A 16,563-nucleotide genomic window follows, 5' to 3' on the forward strand; every position below is an offset into this window, starting at 1 on the left:
AAGCAGAATTGTATTGGGATTTTGATGAGATTTAGTGCACAAGTCCAGATACATTTGTTAGATTTTACAATGGAAGTGGAACCAGGATTCTATTGATAAAATTAAGAGATTGGTTTCACGTGATTTGCTTAATTTCAGCAAAGCTAATGTTTCTTGTTTTTTTTATTTCAGCACAAAGTTCACATACAATTACTGTACATTTCTTTTTTATTGAAAAAAACCCAACTATTAGTGACACAAACATGGTATATAGTGACTATAGTATGTTTTCAAGAATGATAGAGCACCACCGATGTACAAAGCCAGGTATTCAGAACACTAAATGTATCATAATTAATAACAGGCAACGCCTTATTACTGTGCTTTCCCACGCAATTGCAGATTCGCAAATGTTGTGAAACCCAGACAGGTAGAACAGGTCATACTGCAGTTTCACTAAGCTTTTTGATCTCACAGCTTTTTAAGTCTGTTCAGACCACCAATGATGGATGAATTGAATCGGTGATTTTATAACTATACATTATATTGTACCGTGTAACATTTTGAGTTTAAGGGGAAAAAATACATGTAATTCTGAGGATGAAGCCAGACTTCATCCATTTTCTATACCATTTGTCCTCGCAGGTGAGCTGGAGCGTAGTCCATGAGCTGTCTTTTGGCAGGGTACACCCTGGATTGCTCGCCACCCAATCACAGGGCACATAGAGACAAATAACCATTCCCGCTTTGGTTTGTCATCATTTTCAAAGCTTTGGGAACACATTGTTTTAATAGTGTAGAAACCTGAGGTATAGTTAAAAAAAATTTTATATGTTTTTTCTCCTTGTGCCCAATTGGGTATGGTAAATATCCATCCATCCATCCATTTTCTGAGCTGCTTCTCCTCACTCGGGTCGCGGGCGTGCTGGAGCCTATCCCAGCTATCATCGGGCAGGAGGCGGGGTACACCCTGAACCGGTTGCCAGCCAATAGCATTCGCACTCACATTCACACCTACGGGCAATTTAGAGTCTCCAATGCATGCATGTTTTTGGGATGTGGAGGAAACCAGAGTGCCCGGAGAAAACCCACGCAGGCACGGGGAGAACATGCAAACTCCACACAGGCGGGGCCGCGGATTGAACCCCGCACCTCAGAACTGTGAGGCTGACGCTCTAACCAGTCGTCCACCGTGGTAAATAGTTGACAGAAAAACATAATTTTTACTTTTGTACTTAAATACATTTTTAAGTCTAGTATTTTTACTTAAGCTGTTGACTCAGAACTTACTATAGTCTTTTTATGCAAATATCTTTAATTCTACGTGGGGACAGAGTAAGTACTCTTGCCACCTCTTCTAATCAGTAGGCCACAAGCCACTGTTGCTGCTGAAGTTAAACGAATACTGTACTGTACATAAAGTTAAGAGTTCAAAATAGGATTTACTTTATTTGTTTTCATTTTTGTGTCATTTTCGATAGTTTTAGTTAAATGTAGTTTTGTTGAAATTATTTTTGAAATTGTTTAAAATAAGGAAGTGATTTTATATATATTTTTTATAATTCTACGTTAAAATGTTACTTGTCACATAATATTCTGCTCCCAAACTGGCGTATCACTTTTGTTTCAAACCAATCACGTCTTCCTATAGGAGTTTAGTACTTCAGCTAATGTCATTGGCTCCGCAGGCCGGAACCCGTCAGGCTTTCGTCATTGGCTAAAGCGGCGACTCTCTTCATTTGGTATTGAATTCAAGCCTGTCGACGAAAGGGAGTAGCTGAATTGCTAGTAATCCAGAGAGGTAAATTTTCGACGATTGTACTTTGGTAAGTAGGCCAAAACCACTCACGATGTACTTAGTCGCTCATATTTAAGTACAACTAAAAGCAACATATCCATGTCGTTGTCCAGACGTCGAATAACAGCTGTAAGTGGATGCCATTTTGTAGCAACTGCGCGTCTTCTGTTAGCTTAGCAAAGAGACAAGATTACTACGCGCACGAGCCTTTTAGCGTACGTGAGTTAAAGCCACACAAACGTCTTTAAACACGCTTTTTGTCATTTATGTAAACCCAGAAAAAGTGGTGTTTTAATTTGTACGAGCTATGTTTGTCTTGTTATTTGGTGGAGGCCGTGAACTGAGTTAGGCCACCGTAGAACATACCAAGTTTGATGGGTTCGATGTGTAATAATAATAATAATAATAATAATAATAATAAAACATATTAAGAAACGTAACTATTCAAAATGTTGCATTTGTGTATGAGAGGCTTATTTTTTGTCTCAAGGCTACTGTCACATTCATTGTTTACAATTTGGCGAGTTCTTTTCGGTTGCCAAAATATAAAATCTAAGGTATTCATTACACCATGATTGAATTAACTAATTGTCTCCGTTCTCTTACACTAGTTATAAATCTAAACTGTGATTCAAGCCTACAGTTGAGCTGGTCATGTGCTTCATTGACTACTAACTGGATGAAACCCAACCATACAGATTTACATGTCTTCTGAACTATCCATCCATCCATTTTCCGTACCGCTTATCCTCACAAGGATCGAACTAGTGGTTTTGATGGCAATGCCGTATTCACACTTGTCGTCTTTTTTCATTTTGGATTTGTGGGCTTAATTTGACCACACTAATATCGGTAATTCTTGGAATTTGATGTTTTTGTTTCTCTATAGACTATAGATACGTGACAAAAGATGGTCAGACCACATTTTGGACCACCACGCATAAAGCCCAGGTATTGCACATTGATTATTTATTTATTTATTGTTGCTCCCAGACCCAGTGTTGTTATTAGTCCGTGTTGCATAATTTGATATGATTTAACCGTCCACCCCTCTTCCCCCCCCCCCAAAACAGCAGATCTTATGGAGATGGTCATGGCAGTGGACCAAGAGAAGAAAATTACTCCCCTAACTCAAAAACAAGAAGAGACACCCATGGCCACCCGGGAAAGCCCAATGTTAACTGGAGAGAGTCGAGGGGTCGAGGTCGACCCCCTTCTGACAGAAGAGTTCCACTGATGGAAGACAGAGAGCCACGTTTCAATAACTGGAGGGCACACAATCAGGATTCCTATCGATCCTTTCCTCCCAAAATAGAACCGCCTCACAGCCACAGGAGACCACCTTCCTCCAGACCAAACCGCTCTCCTCATGCCCAGCATCAGTCATCATCCCGCAGTCCTGCACGAGGGTCCCCGGGTCATAGGGGCCCTCCTCCCCCTGGCCACTCCTCAGCTCACAGGTCACCCTCCCCGAGACATTTTCGTGGCCATCCCGGTGAAAAGAGACCTGGCCCTGCACCTGCCTTTCAGGGTTCTTTCAGGGATCCTAAAAGACAGCCTGGTTTCCCCCACCAGGAGCAAAGGTATCGCGGCCCCCGTGTGGATGTCAGTCCAAGAGAGAGGTCCTTTGTGGACTCTGGTCACGGCAAGAAGCGATGGAACGACACCGGAGCATTCTCTCAGCCATACAACTGCAAACATGGGCCTCCGGGGCCTCAGCGGAGCCCAAGAGAGATGCATGGGAGAGGCTCGTGTCCAGAGAGGTACAGGATGGAAGCAACTCTTCCAGCTGGTTAAAATGATTAAAAGAAAGCTGACCCTGATGCAGACCCCTGTTGGCTCATAATGCCGTATTCCAACCCCCCTTTAAATAATTAGTGGGTGTTGATAAGATCTGATGTAAATGTGCTTTCACCGAATTTGAGGAGTTTCTATAATTGGTCTATATTTTATCTTTGAAAATGATGCCTCCTTCGTTTCATTTTGTTGTGGCTTAGAAAGCTCTGTCACCCACTTAACATGGCTGGAGAAGCTGTTATTGTAACGATTTCTTCTGTCTGATGGGTATGCAGGTGGTCATCTGAGCAAGACTCCAGAAGGCAGCGTGGGCCCATGGAGAGGCAGGGCGGCAGACCCTACAGCATGGAGAGTGCAAAAGATGTCCCTCGCATGCCCCTTTTCAGACCCCCACCTTGGAAAGGAGGCCCACACCCATCATCGTCCTTCCACAGGAGTCCCCAGGACAGGGAACTGACAGGCCCCCGCAAGAGGAGACTATCAGACGCCAGCATGTCCTCATTCAGCCCGGCACAGGATCACAGTGGACCCAAATACCCCAGGAGAGAGAGAATTTCACTCCTCAGTATTCCAAGGCCATTTGGTGGTAGACCTTTATCACTTAGGGATAAAAGTTTCATATTTAAAGGCAGACAAATGAGGTTTGAGTCTCCCATGAGACTCAGAATTCCTCCACGCTTTAGACCCAGGCTGCCCCTGGGTGACATTCCCCCTCGGGGACCTCCCAGCTCTGTTCTTGCTATCAGGAAGAAACGCTTCCAGTCTAATCCGGTTCTCCTGAAAAGGCTGCAACCAAAGGACACAAGAGCTCAACAGTCCCCCAGCAGAGATGAAGAAGCAAGCAGGTCCCTGCAAGAGACTAATACCAGAAAAGAACAGGTGGAGTTTCGTCGCTCCTTGAATGCACACAGGTACGGTATTTTCCTTCTTGCACTCTTCGCAGGGGCTTGATGATGATGATGATGATTGGGAGGTCAAGAAAGAATGTTTTGATCGTGAGACCACATGAAAAATGGAGAAGACATGATGCACGAAATTCTGCGACACAGATTTCCCCCCTCCACTCCTCGCTATCCATGTTCTGCATATTCCATAGAGACATGATGTTTATTCTCCTGTGCCATGAAAGCAAATGGCCTTTGAGGTCTGGCACAAAATGTCTGTGCTCCTGAAGCACCGCCCCGTTCTGCTTTCTTGAGCGTGAAAGGAGTTGAAAAAGGTTCTTTGGCCTCTTAACTCACATGGACTTTGGGAAGAGAGACTAAAGTCGAAAGTCACGAAGCAAGGCTTGTTAAAGAAATACTCAGGAAAAGAAATCTAATCTGAGCATTGATGCTTTGTTTTATGCTGAGATGGAAGACTTAATACTGGGGAATCATTTCCAGTGAAGAGGAGATTGTGACTAAAACGAAAGTTCACATGGTGCTGGATTATTTACTCATCTCTCATAGTGGTGAAAGAATTTCAACTTCAACTCCATGCCTTGATTAAAATCTACTCGTAGCCAATTTGCCACAAAAATGGGAAGTGGAAGAGGAAAATCACATTTTGTTTGCTGAATGACTTATTTGAAGCAGGGGCACCTGATCTGCTCTGGAGAAGAAATGGAAGACCCTGTGCAAAGGTTACTACTACACATTGAAGGAATGAAAAGAGGTCTGTTTCTCTAACACCACGATTGTCTGGAAGAGTAATTTATACATCAGGCATCTGCCAGATCCAAGATGGACGTCAAAATAATTTTCTGTGCGGACAAGGTGGCAATATAAAGATTTGGCAACAAAAAGACTTCTGCTTTAATGTAAATCCCTAATAATTCTGCAGTGATGTGGGTGTTTTACTTGTGACAATAACACTTCATGTACAAACCGGTCACCAAGAAGAGACAAAGATCAAGACAACAAGAATAAATGCTTTTACCAGGCTTCACCAAACCAAAAGCCACAAATATAGCTGAAGACTGAGAACGCCTTAATGTCCAACTTGTTGCTACCACTGTTTGCAGTGTCGTTATACCACCTGCTGCCTTTACAATATGTATGCAATCTGGCCTGATATGGTACAATGTTTGCTACCTCTGAATGTACCCAAACCGGCCCCTATGTGTCAGTGCTGTTACGCACATATAAACCCAGGAAGGCAAACGGAAAAGATGGTCTCAACCAATCCTTTGTACGTTATGCCTGCTTAGTGAAGGAAGAGGAGTCTGATCGCCCTTTTCACTGCTCAACCCATCGAGTCCCATTGCCAAGAAGAAGAGATTGTGGGATTATCTCTTTAAAAGCCCAGCACAGCTGGAAGTTGGATCCCCCTCTCTAAACTTACAGAAGTCTTCACTACTCCTCTCTACATTTCCATTCATCTTATAAAATAGATCACACGGCATCAGCCCGAGGCATAAACACCTTTGAGGAGCAGCACGGCCAAATAAATTGCGGATAGGAGGTGGATTGAAGATTTGTTGAGGCAATATTTTACGATGCCCGACCAACCGACTCCTTTAATGATCACTGGGTAACTGAAGAGAGCTCAGGTTGATTGCGGGTGCAAATATAGGAGTAAAGACGCATGGACATTCCATGGTTTTGTAAGTACCACTGTGTGACATCTGGCTTTACATGCTAATTTTCTTCCTGCAAAGCTGTGCTGTTCGTTACTGATTTTACATATTGACAGGTCATCCTTTTTTCTGTAAATTACTTAACCGCTGTTTATCTCTCTTCAGATCTTCCCCCATCGAGAAACGTGACCTTGTGGTTTTGTCTCACTGGGCAGCTGGCCCAAGCACGTCCAAGGACGACTCTCCTGCAAAAGACCGTAGCCCAAAGTCAAAAACGGGTAACTCCCATTTAGACTTTACACCGATCTGATAGCTATCGGACGATAATTAGCATTTTAGGCCGATCGGCATTGTCATAATCCGCCGATCTGATCAATGACGTCACCGATCGGCTCCACAAAAGACATTTACCCCGCATCGCTGTCATATGCAGTATACCGTATTTTCACGACCATAGGGTGGCACCGTATTAAAAGGCGCAGTCTCTGTTACGGGGTCTATTTCTGTATTTAACACGTACATAAAGGCACACCGTATTATTGGGCGCAGCCATGGTAAAACATACGCTAGCTTAAAACATTACGGTAGCATGCATGCACACTAAAACAATGTTTTTGAAAAGGCAGCGGGTGCAAAACTGAGTTCGGTTGTACTTTATTGAAATATTTAACAATGTACTCATGTGATTTTGTTGATCAATCCTCATCCACAAATCCATCAAAGTCCTCATCTTCTGTATCCGAAATGAACAGCTGGGCAAGTTCTCCATCAAACATGCCGGGTTCCCTCTCGTCATTGTTGGAGTCAGTCTCGTTGCCGGGGGGCTGTTCAGCAATGATGCCGGCTTTCGCAAAACTCAGACAAAAGTCAAAGCAGACAGATACCTTAGCCCATCCATCCATCCATTTTCTGAGCCGCTTCTCCTCACTAGGGTCGCGGGCGTGCTGGAGCCCATCCCAGCTGTCATCGGGCAAGAGGTGGGGTACACCCTGAACTGGTTGCCAGCCAATCGTAGGGCACATACAAACAAACAAACAACCAACCAACCAACCAACCATTCGCACTCACATTCACACCTACGGGCAATTTAGAGTCTCCAATTAATGCATGTTTTTGGGATGTGGGAGGAAACCGGAGTGCCCGGAGAAAACCCACGCAGGCACGGGGAGAATATGCAAACTCCACACAGGCGGGGCTGGGGATTGAACCAGAGTCCTCAGAACTGTGAGGCTGACGCTCTAACCAGTCAGCTACCGTGCCGCCTACCTTAGCCCAGGCATCCACAATCCATTCACATATGGTGGCGTAACTCGCCCGGCGTTGCCTCCCAGTCTTAGTTGCACTTGGTTTTTCCTTTTGATTGGCCTTAACGATGACTTCGGCTGGAAACTTTTCTTTAGGCAGAGTCTTCCTCTTAAAAGTCACCATAGGTGTCAGTTTCTGGCCATTACCATTACAACCAAGCACAACAGTAAAAGCCGACTTCTCGTGCCCCGTTGTGCGTATCGCTACCGTGGTGGTCCCGTTCTTCTCGACAATGTGGTTCATCGGGATGTCGAAAGTGAGCGGCACCTCGGCCGTGTTGGTGATGTGGTTGGGCTGGATGTGTTTGTCTGCAATCTTTTTACTGCAGTAGGAGCGGAAGATGACCAGCTTTTCCTTGTAATCCGCCGGAAGTTGCTGTGCCACGATAGTCCTTGCCCGGATGGATAGATGGCGCTGTTTCATAAAACGAAAGCACAAAGACGGACCTCCTTGAAAATATTCGATTTTCATTTCTTCTGCAAGCGTTATTGCCCTCATCGAATGGTGACTGTAGAGACGCTTCTGCCGGCTGTTCTTTGATCATTAATCCATTGTTCGAGGTGGTCTTCCAACTCAGGCCACCTCGCCTTGTTTCCGTGGAAACTCAGCTTCGTCTTCTTGACTTGGCGAAGCTCGTTTTCCTGCTTCCTCCACTTGCAAACCATGGATTCGTTGATGTTGAATACTCTCGCGGCTGCTCGATTCCCATGTTCCTCTGCGTAACTGACAGTTTGCAGTTTAAACTAGGCTTCGTAAGCCGTTCTCTTCATTGGTGCCATTTTCGGGGGTCCTTGGCCAAACCGATGTTGTTTTGCACAATGCACACCCCGGCGCTATATACCTACTGGGGGCGTGCCTTTAGCGTCCTCCTTCACCTGCACCCTTCACATGCTGTACTCAGTCACGCCCGTCTTTCCTCTGTATAAGCAATGTGTCGACAGGAAATGCTCACAGTCAGTCAAGCGGAGCGCTCATCAAAGTTGCATACAAGGCATGCCGCATTATAAAGCGCCCCGTCCATTTTGGAGAAAATGTAAGACTTTTAAGTGTGCCTTATGGTCGTGAAAATACGGTATTTGAATCCAAAAGCTCGTTTATTTTTAGCCTTGTCGCGTTTCTTTTGACGTCATTTACGATCACTGAGCTTTCTCAAATGAAACGCGACCGGATACACTCGTTACCACAGCAACAATGGATCGCGCGTGTATTGTGTTGCTCAAAAAAGAACAAAGTGGGGAAAAACGTAGTGGTGGTGGTGACCAGTGCTTGGGAGAAGATGTTAGTTCAAGGATTGCTTGAGGTATGTTCACATACTTTTAATACGATTCGGCCCACAAGCAGCCAACAAAATGTTATGTTAGCCTAGCAAGCTCGGCACTAACAGTTGCATATAAACATGCCTGTCGTTCTTTTGAATAATGCGCTAAAGTTTCGGTGTGCGTGTGTGAAGTAATTTAATTACAGTAAGTTAGCACCCATTTCTGTCATGTTGTAATGTTGGTTTGACCTGACTGATTAAAATACAAGACCTGATTAGAGAATATTTTGGAATATCCTCAGTATACAGTTCACGTCATTTAAATAGACACAGTGCTCCATCTTGTGATCGGATATCGCTTTTTAAGAAATTATTTACTTATTTATTTAAACTCTCTGATCGGTGATCGGCCCCAAAAATCCTGATTGTGTAAAGCCTCCTCCCGTTCTTTCCCTGTTAGGTCGTCTTGACACAAAATGGGCTGCATGCTTTTTGTCTGCCAGTTAGAACTTGACATTTGTCTTCAGACCTCAGTCCAGACACGTCTCTGAACAGCCGACCGGCGAAAGCTGAATCAAAGTCGCAATCGCCGGACAGAAAACGAGGATATTTGGAAAGAAGAACATTCAGGTGATTATCTTAATTAATGTTCCTAATGTTGTTAAAACATCCAGGAAGTATCCCGTTACTAAGGTTGAGGGATTTGTTTTTCAGGCCAGTTAATTTAATGCCAGACAGGCCCTTCAGGCGACCTGGACCCATGCAGGTGAGTGAGAACCTTCCATGAAAAGAGCTGCTCAAAACCTGTGCTACTCTTCCATAATTTTAAACTCTATTTTACTTGTGAAAATACACGACGTGTATCGATTGTCTTTACTGTGATGTTTGACAGAGACCAAGGTTTCCGGGGCCGAGGAGGCCTGGCCCTGAGCAATCTGTGAATTTTAGAAGGCCACTCATGGTATGCCAACACTCTTAAGAATAAATCATATTGTTCCCTTGAGTAGCTTTTTTTTTTGCTATTTGCTAATTATCCTTCTTATAACAAGGAGAACTTGGTGCCACGCCCCTTCCCAAACCATAAGCCAGTGTTCCGAAAAAGTCACAGTATCATGTCCAAGTACCGCAATATGAGAGTGATGCGACAGCGTGCTCCTTATAATCGAGGACCTCATCACCGCTGGTGACTGCCTCAGGTATGCAGGTCATGACCATCAGTGCTGTCTTTTACAGTCAGTCAATTAGAGTTTCTTTAATGACATAGTCATGCTCACCATTATTGGCACCCGTGAAGTTTAAGTGCTATTTTTTTTAGTTATTTTATTTTTTGCTTTTGAGTTGTTGTTGTTATAATTTCCTTTCTTCTTTATTTTTTTACTGTGATATTGATCCCCCTGGGTATGAAATTAAGAATAAAGCACTGCAATGCTAGCCTGGTTAAGAAGGTTAAAAGCCCAAACTGAATAAAAAATGCACCATTATAAGCACCTTAATAGGAACAGAACAGAACCAATGGAATTTCATTCAGTTTCACAGAGGTGGAACATTCCTTTTGCCAAACCGAACAGAAATTTTCACCATGAAGATGTCATTCAGAATAGTTAGGAAAAGTTCTCTCTGCGCATGCTTCGTCTCAACATTAATGCGCAGTGATATCGTTTACGCATGGCGTAAATATGGCGGCTCCCGACGAGCTCGTATGTGACTGAGGTCTTGTTTTTAACTACTTATAAGTTGTTTTTAATCAAGCTTTTTTGAAAAAAAAATATAAAAACTACTACTATGCTGAATAGATGACGGACTTCCAGCTTGATAATTGAAGTGACATTCACGACGAATTGCGCATGTCACAAGGCTGTTCCGATAAATGTAGTGTATACACCCGATCGGAATTGGTCACATCACATGTAAACTGTTGACCAAAGATCTTCATTTAGAATGACAAAAGAGTCATGTAAACCAGGCTACCGTGTGGTTGGTCCGCTGAAGACGAGCCCTTCACCTGTAAAGTATACAGTCCCCTCTAAAAGTATTGGAACTGCAAGGTCAATTGCTTTGTTTTTGTTGTATACTGAAGACATTTGGGTTTCAGATCAAAAGATGAATGAGACAAAAATTCTGAGTTCCAACTTTTATTTCATGGTATTTACATCTACATGTGTTAAAGAAATCAGGACATAGCACCTTTTTGTTTGAAGCCACCCACTATACAAGTGAGCAAAAGTATTGGAACAGACATTAAATTAATTTAAAGTGAATAACATTTATTTGGTGGCATAACCGCTACTTGTAATAACTGGATCATGCCTGCGACCCATTTACTTCACCAGACTGTTGCATTCTTCATTTGGAATGCTTTTCCAGGCTATTACTGCAGCCTCTTTGAGTTCGTTGGTTCCTAGTGGTTTCTCCCTTCAGTGTCCTCTTCAGGAGGTAAAATGCATGCTCTATTGAGTTATGGTCTGGTGATTGACTTGACCAGTCTTATGACCTTTCACTTTTTCCCCCTGAAATCTTTTATGTTGGCAGTGTGTTTTGAGTCATTGTCTTGTTGCATGATGAAGCTTCTTCCGACTAGTTTGGATGTATTTTGCTGTAACTTGCCAGACAAAATGGTTTTGTAGACTTCAGAATTCATTCTGCTGCTACCATCATGAGTTACATCATCAAGAAAGACGAGTGAGCCCGTTCCAGAAGCAGCCATGCAAGCCCAAGGCATGACATTACCTCCACCATGCTTCACAGATGAGATTTTGTGTTTTGAATCTGAAGCAGATGCTTTATTTCTCCATACTTTGGGGTTTCCATCACTTTGGTAGAGGTTAATCTTTCCCATCAGTCCATAAAACTTTGTTCCGAAACTTTAGTCTCATCTCTGTACTTTGCAAAATCCAATTTGGCCTTCAAATCCTTTTTGCTGATGAGTGATTTGCATCTTATCGTATTGCCTGTATATTTCTTCCAACAGTGGATTGTGATACCTTCACCCCTGCCCTGTAGAGGTTGGCAGTGATGTCACTGACTGTTGTCTTTGGGCGTTTCCCCACAGCTCTCACAATGATTCTGTCATCAACTGCTAATACCCTTGGCTGATTGTTCAATGTCTGTTGCTCAGTACACCAGTAGTTACTTTTTTTCAGGACATTCCAAGTTGTTGTATAGGTTATGCCCAATGTTTCTGTGATAGTGCTGATCGATTTGTTATTCTCTCTTCTCTTCTCTCAGCTGCAAAATGGTTTGCTTTTCTCCCATAGACAGCTCTCTGGTCTTCATTTTTGCTTAACAGCAAATGCAGTTTTCACAAGTGAAACCCAAAGGCAAAACAAGTGCTATCTGCTTAAGCAATCAATCTAAAAGGTATCACCTGAGCAACTAGAAACACCCATCAGTCACGTTCCAATACTGTTGCTCACTTGAAAAGTGGGTGGGTTCAAACAAAAGGTGCTCTGTTCTGAGTTGTTTACCACATCTAGATGTAAATACCATGAAATAAAAATTGTAATTCTGAACCTTTGTCTCATATTCATCTTTTGATCTGAAACCCATACGTCTTCAGTATACAACAACAAAAAAGGAATTTACCTTGCCTTAACAATAGTTTTGGAGGAGACTGTACATTGGCGTTTGCTGTACTGTCTGAACAAGTGCCATTGAGGTTATGCTTAATAAACAGTTAACGTTCCCGTATTTGCTAATTGGAGACCAACACGCACAACAACTCAGAGGCACTGACGTTTTAAGCAACTTTGCCGTGGTGGAGCAAGCTGTGAAGCTCTTAACTTGTTAGCTCGCAAGCTTTCTCGTTAGCTCACAGACGCTGCGCATTGAGCAAGGGTGTGTAGTATTGGACTGAGCCAACACCGGCAACGGTGTACCGGTCACCTGGCGTTCCATGAGCCCACTAGCGGCTAATGACACAGCCGTCCAACTCTCACTGTGTGAGCCGCACGCCGGCTCACTACAACAATGACCATTTATTGAGTTTTGAAAAAAAATTATCGAGGGGAAAAAAAACCGATAAGCCGATGTAGTAATTATCGTGACAGGCCTAATGATACAAAAAAATTTTATGGACAGATGAAACAAAAATAGAGATTTTTAGCAATGCACAGAAGCGTTATGTTTCCAGATGGTGCAATGAAGCTTTTAACGAAAGGAACACCCTGGCAACAGTCAAGCATGGTGGAGGAGCCATAATGTTGTGGGGCTGCATCATGATAGTATCATGGGTATCAGTCAAAGGAAAATTATCAACAGATTTTAGAGCGAAATGTCCCCATTCTAAGAAAACGTGGTTTAAGGCGAAGATCATAGGTCCTCCAGCAAGACAAAGAACCAAAACACACATCTAAAAGCACACAAGAATGTTTGAAAAGGGAAAAAAATGACTTTTACAATGGCCAGCAATGAGTTCTGATCTCAATCCAATTGAAAATCTTTGGGGGGGGGGGGAGCAGAAATCTGACATTGGGGAAAATAACCCTGCAAGTGTGCAAGAGTTTGAACAAATTACAAAGGAAGAGTGGGAGAAAATGCCACCTGAGAAGTGCAAAAAGCTTATAGGTGGATAAGAGAGATTTGAAAGCGAATATTGAGGGGTGCCAATATTGCTGCGCCTTTGTTTGTTTGTTTTTTTTGTGTGTTTTTTTAAATTACAATATCTAAATTGGAAATTTTTTGTTTCGTTTTGGACCTCCAGTTAAAAGATCCTGGAATCTTGAGGAAAAGGCAGTGAATAAAACTTGGTTTTTATGCAGGTCCTGTTACTGGAGACACTGGAAAAAGTCACCAATGAAGTTGTATCGGCAATGCACTCCACTTATTTAACAAAGCCTTGTAGAATATAGTGCTTTTTTTTCCCTGTGTAAGATTTTGTCATCTCACAATTATTACAGTAAAAAATAAATCACATATTCAGGTTTATATCTCACTGTATTTTTTTGTTGTTGTATTATATAACATGTCTTGTTATGAGAATTTTGGAGTGTATTTCCCAGAAAACTACAGCTTTTCAAAAGACACTTTGCTCCCCCTCTTGTAGATATAGTACTGACTCTACACAAATGCATTTGTTTCCTTTCAGAATATATTCTGTGGCATTATGTTGTCTGTATTACAACTCTTAACTCAGAATATGTGGTGTACTCCATCTTGAGCACTGAAGATGACCTTGTTCTGTTAATTCACCCTTTTTGAGATTTTGAATAAAATCTGGCCTAGCATCAAATCAGATCTGTGAGGTGATTACTTGAGAATTTGGACACGAATTTGCCATACGAGTTCCTGACAGTGGTTAACTTATTTTTTTTAATGACGCTTTCTACTAGTCCTATTACAATGTATATCTCTGCAGATGCCTACCAATCCAAATGTTGATCACAGTTACATTCCTTTATAACCTCTTCTGTCATATAGCTCAATTTTGTCATTAAAGTAAAAATTTTCACTGATAAGCCAAAAAGCATATAAAAATCCTTGACCCATTTTTTTTTTTTTAATCTGGAATCTGAAAAAGATTTAGATCTGACTGGACTTTATCGGCACTACTGTTTTTTTTCTGCCAGTTCCCCACTATCTGTCTAATTGACCAAGTAGTTTTCTGTAATCCTTCCATAAACACTGATTTGACAAAATTCAGAGCGACTTCTTCTGCAGAAAAATGAGATTTAATTTCACCTTTTACTATCAGTCAAAAACAAGTCCCCTGAATGAAATGCACAGATCTGTTAGATATGTATCTGCTTTTATGTAACCCTATCCTGACTCGCCCTTCCCAAAACCACTTGCCCTTCACTTGGAGGCACCCTTCACTCCATGGCCTAGTGATATTCCTGGGCTGGGTGGTGTTCCTGTGCTAAACATAACCCTTAATGCCGCACCCCTCATCTAAACACTGAGCAGGCTACAATGGCTGGTGTTGAGTTACCACAGTTTATGCTGTATTTTACTGGGGAGGATTGCTAAACGCGGTAAGTGTGTGTATTCGGTCTGAACATTAATGAACAATAATCTGGGCGGTAGGCTTAATGTTTACCAGTGAGTGACGTCTGTCATTGATTCCTGCATGTATTGAACATTAGCGGTATCTTAAAGTTATGGCAGTCCTGTGAACATGAAAACTAGAAAATATCAGTTCTGTAAATTCTCTAGGCATAATGTACTTTGACATGCTCTATCACATTTAAGATGCATTTGTGAAAGAAATTCTGTCTACACTTGCATTCCTCTCTGTCCCTCGTGATGGTCAGTATATATAGTCCATAGCACTCATACCTCTTAAAACCTGGAATGATTGCTATTCTCTAAGCGGCAAGACAGAAACAATTTATACAATGTGATGTATCATAAAACGGCCTTAACTTCAAAGTATAAATCCTGCCTCCCCAAAAAATAAGAAATTGTATTTTTACAGTGTACTTGTTTCACTAATAGACCAATGTCTATTAGTGAAACAAATAATAATAATAGACCAATATAGACCAATTTCAAATACAAATGTTTTCTGTATGATGCTGTACAGTTGTAAACCACTGCAAACTACACCCAGAATAAGCATTGCTGAGCATAATGATCTTTATAAAGGTTTGTGATAGAACTCTTCATTCATTTAACTGGAATGCGCATGTAGCTGTATGCTCCCTAATGGCCCTGGCAGGTATACAGTACATAGGATAAAATATGAGGCTATCTACTGTATGGCTTAAGAATGTATGCGTGTCTGTTTTGGCCTTTGGAATATATTTAACCCAACACACAAACGGCTCAGAACCTTTTCTACCCATCTATAGTGGGTACGGAAAGTTTTCAGACCCCCTTAAATTTTTTATTCTTTGTTTTATTGAAGCCCTTTGCTAAAATAATGTTTTTTCTTTTTTCCCCCTCAATGTATAGACAGCACCCCATATTGACAGAAAAAAATGGGATTGTTGAAATTTTTGCAGATTTATTAAAAAAAGAAAAACTGAAATATCATCCAGCCATAAGTGTTCAGACCCTTTGGTGTGACATTCATATATTTAACTCGGGTGCTGTCCATTTCTTCTGATCATCCTTGAGATGGTTCTACACCTTCATTGAAGTCTAGCTGTGTTGGAGTATACTGATTGGACACTCCTGTTATGTTACGGGTCAAATTGACCAGTTTTAAAGTTTGAAGATCTAGGAAAAATTGTTCAAAGTATTTTTGCAGCATGAAACTTCTTCTGCTTACCTTAATGGGTGCAATCAACATATCTAAATGAAAAAGGTTCATCTCACATATTTCCAACCACCCCCTGCATGTTTATATCACATAGATACTGGTCGGGTCAATTTGACCCACCAGTCAAACTAGAGGTAAAAGGGTGTTAGAACTGTCAAGACTATTTCTTTCTTTGTAACTGTGAGACTTAGTCTCACTCACACACACACAGTTGCGATTTTGACTGGAACCATTTATGTTCTCCACCCACATTCAGTGGACACTCAGCAGGGGAGGGGCAAAACATATAAAAGATTCTCTGCATGGGAGTCCTACCAACATTACACTCTGTCAGGCAGATCTTTCCAAAATGAGCAACAGAAGCAAAAGGATGACAGTCCAGAAGGCTCTGGAAGTCATCTTTGATCATGACAGTGAAATAGAGGATGTCTGAAGATGAAGACTATCTTGAGCTAAATTCTGACTCTAATGATTCTGATTTTGAACCAGATGAGGGAATTGATATTCCTATTCCTCCAAGCAAGACAAAACAATGATGAAATACAGTGGTCTTGGACAAAGTAACATGGTCCTACAGCACCAAGCGAATGACTTGGTGCTGACATCATCAATGTATCGGCCTATAATGCGTTTGTCATCTGGACTGAGATCTTTCCTGACTGGAA

The 16,563-nt window shown here is 42.0% G+C and overlaps 1 protein-coding gene across 2 annotated transcripts; it reads left to right on the forward strand.

Annotated features, from left to right (window-relative positions):
• Nucleotides 1-1,700: 1,700 nt before the first annotated feature.
• On the forward strand, nucleotides 1,701-14,240 carry si:ch211-114c12.2 (uncharacterized protein LOC336578 homolog). 2 transcript variants are annotated; one of them, XM_061702565.1, is made up of 10 exons: nucleotides 1,701-1,805; nucleotides 2,667-2,728; nucleotides 2,851-3,540; nucleotides 3,850-4,485; nucleotides 6,300-6,412; nucleotides 9,225-9,327; nucleotides 9,412-9,463; nucleotides 9,590-9,658; nucleotides 9,747-9,893; nucleotides 13,455-14,240. In XM_061702565.1, the coding sequence occupies exons 2-9, from the start codon at nucleotides 2,688-2,690 to the stop codon at nucleotides 9,882-9,884; spliced, it is 1,842 nt and encodes a 613-aa protein (XP_061558549.1). In that variant the 5' UTR covers nucleotides 1,701-1,805; nucleotides 2,667-2,687; the 3' UTR covers nucleotides 9,885-9,893; nucleotides 13,455-14,240. The 2 variants fall into 2 exon arrangements, with proteins under 2 accessions (XP_061558549.1, XP_061558551.1); XM_061702567.1 differs by lacking the exons at nucleotides 9,412-9,463; nucleotides 9,590-9,658; nucleotides 9,747-9,893; nucleotides 13,455-14,240 and having other exon boundaries at nucleotides 9,158-9,248.
• The last annotated feature ends 2,323 nt before the right edge of the window (nucleotides 14,241-16,563 follow it).

Source organism: Phycodurus eques, chromosome 17, assembly GCF_024500275.1.
Source record: "Phycodurus eques isolate BA_2022a chromosome 17, UOR_Pequ_1.1, whole genome shotgun sequence".
Classification (NCBI taxonomy): Eukaryota; Metazoa; Chordata; class Actinopteri; order Syngnathiformes; family Syngnathidae; genus Phycodurus; species Phycodurus eques.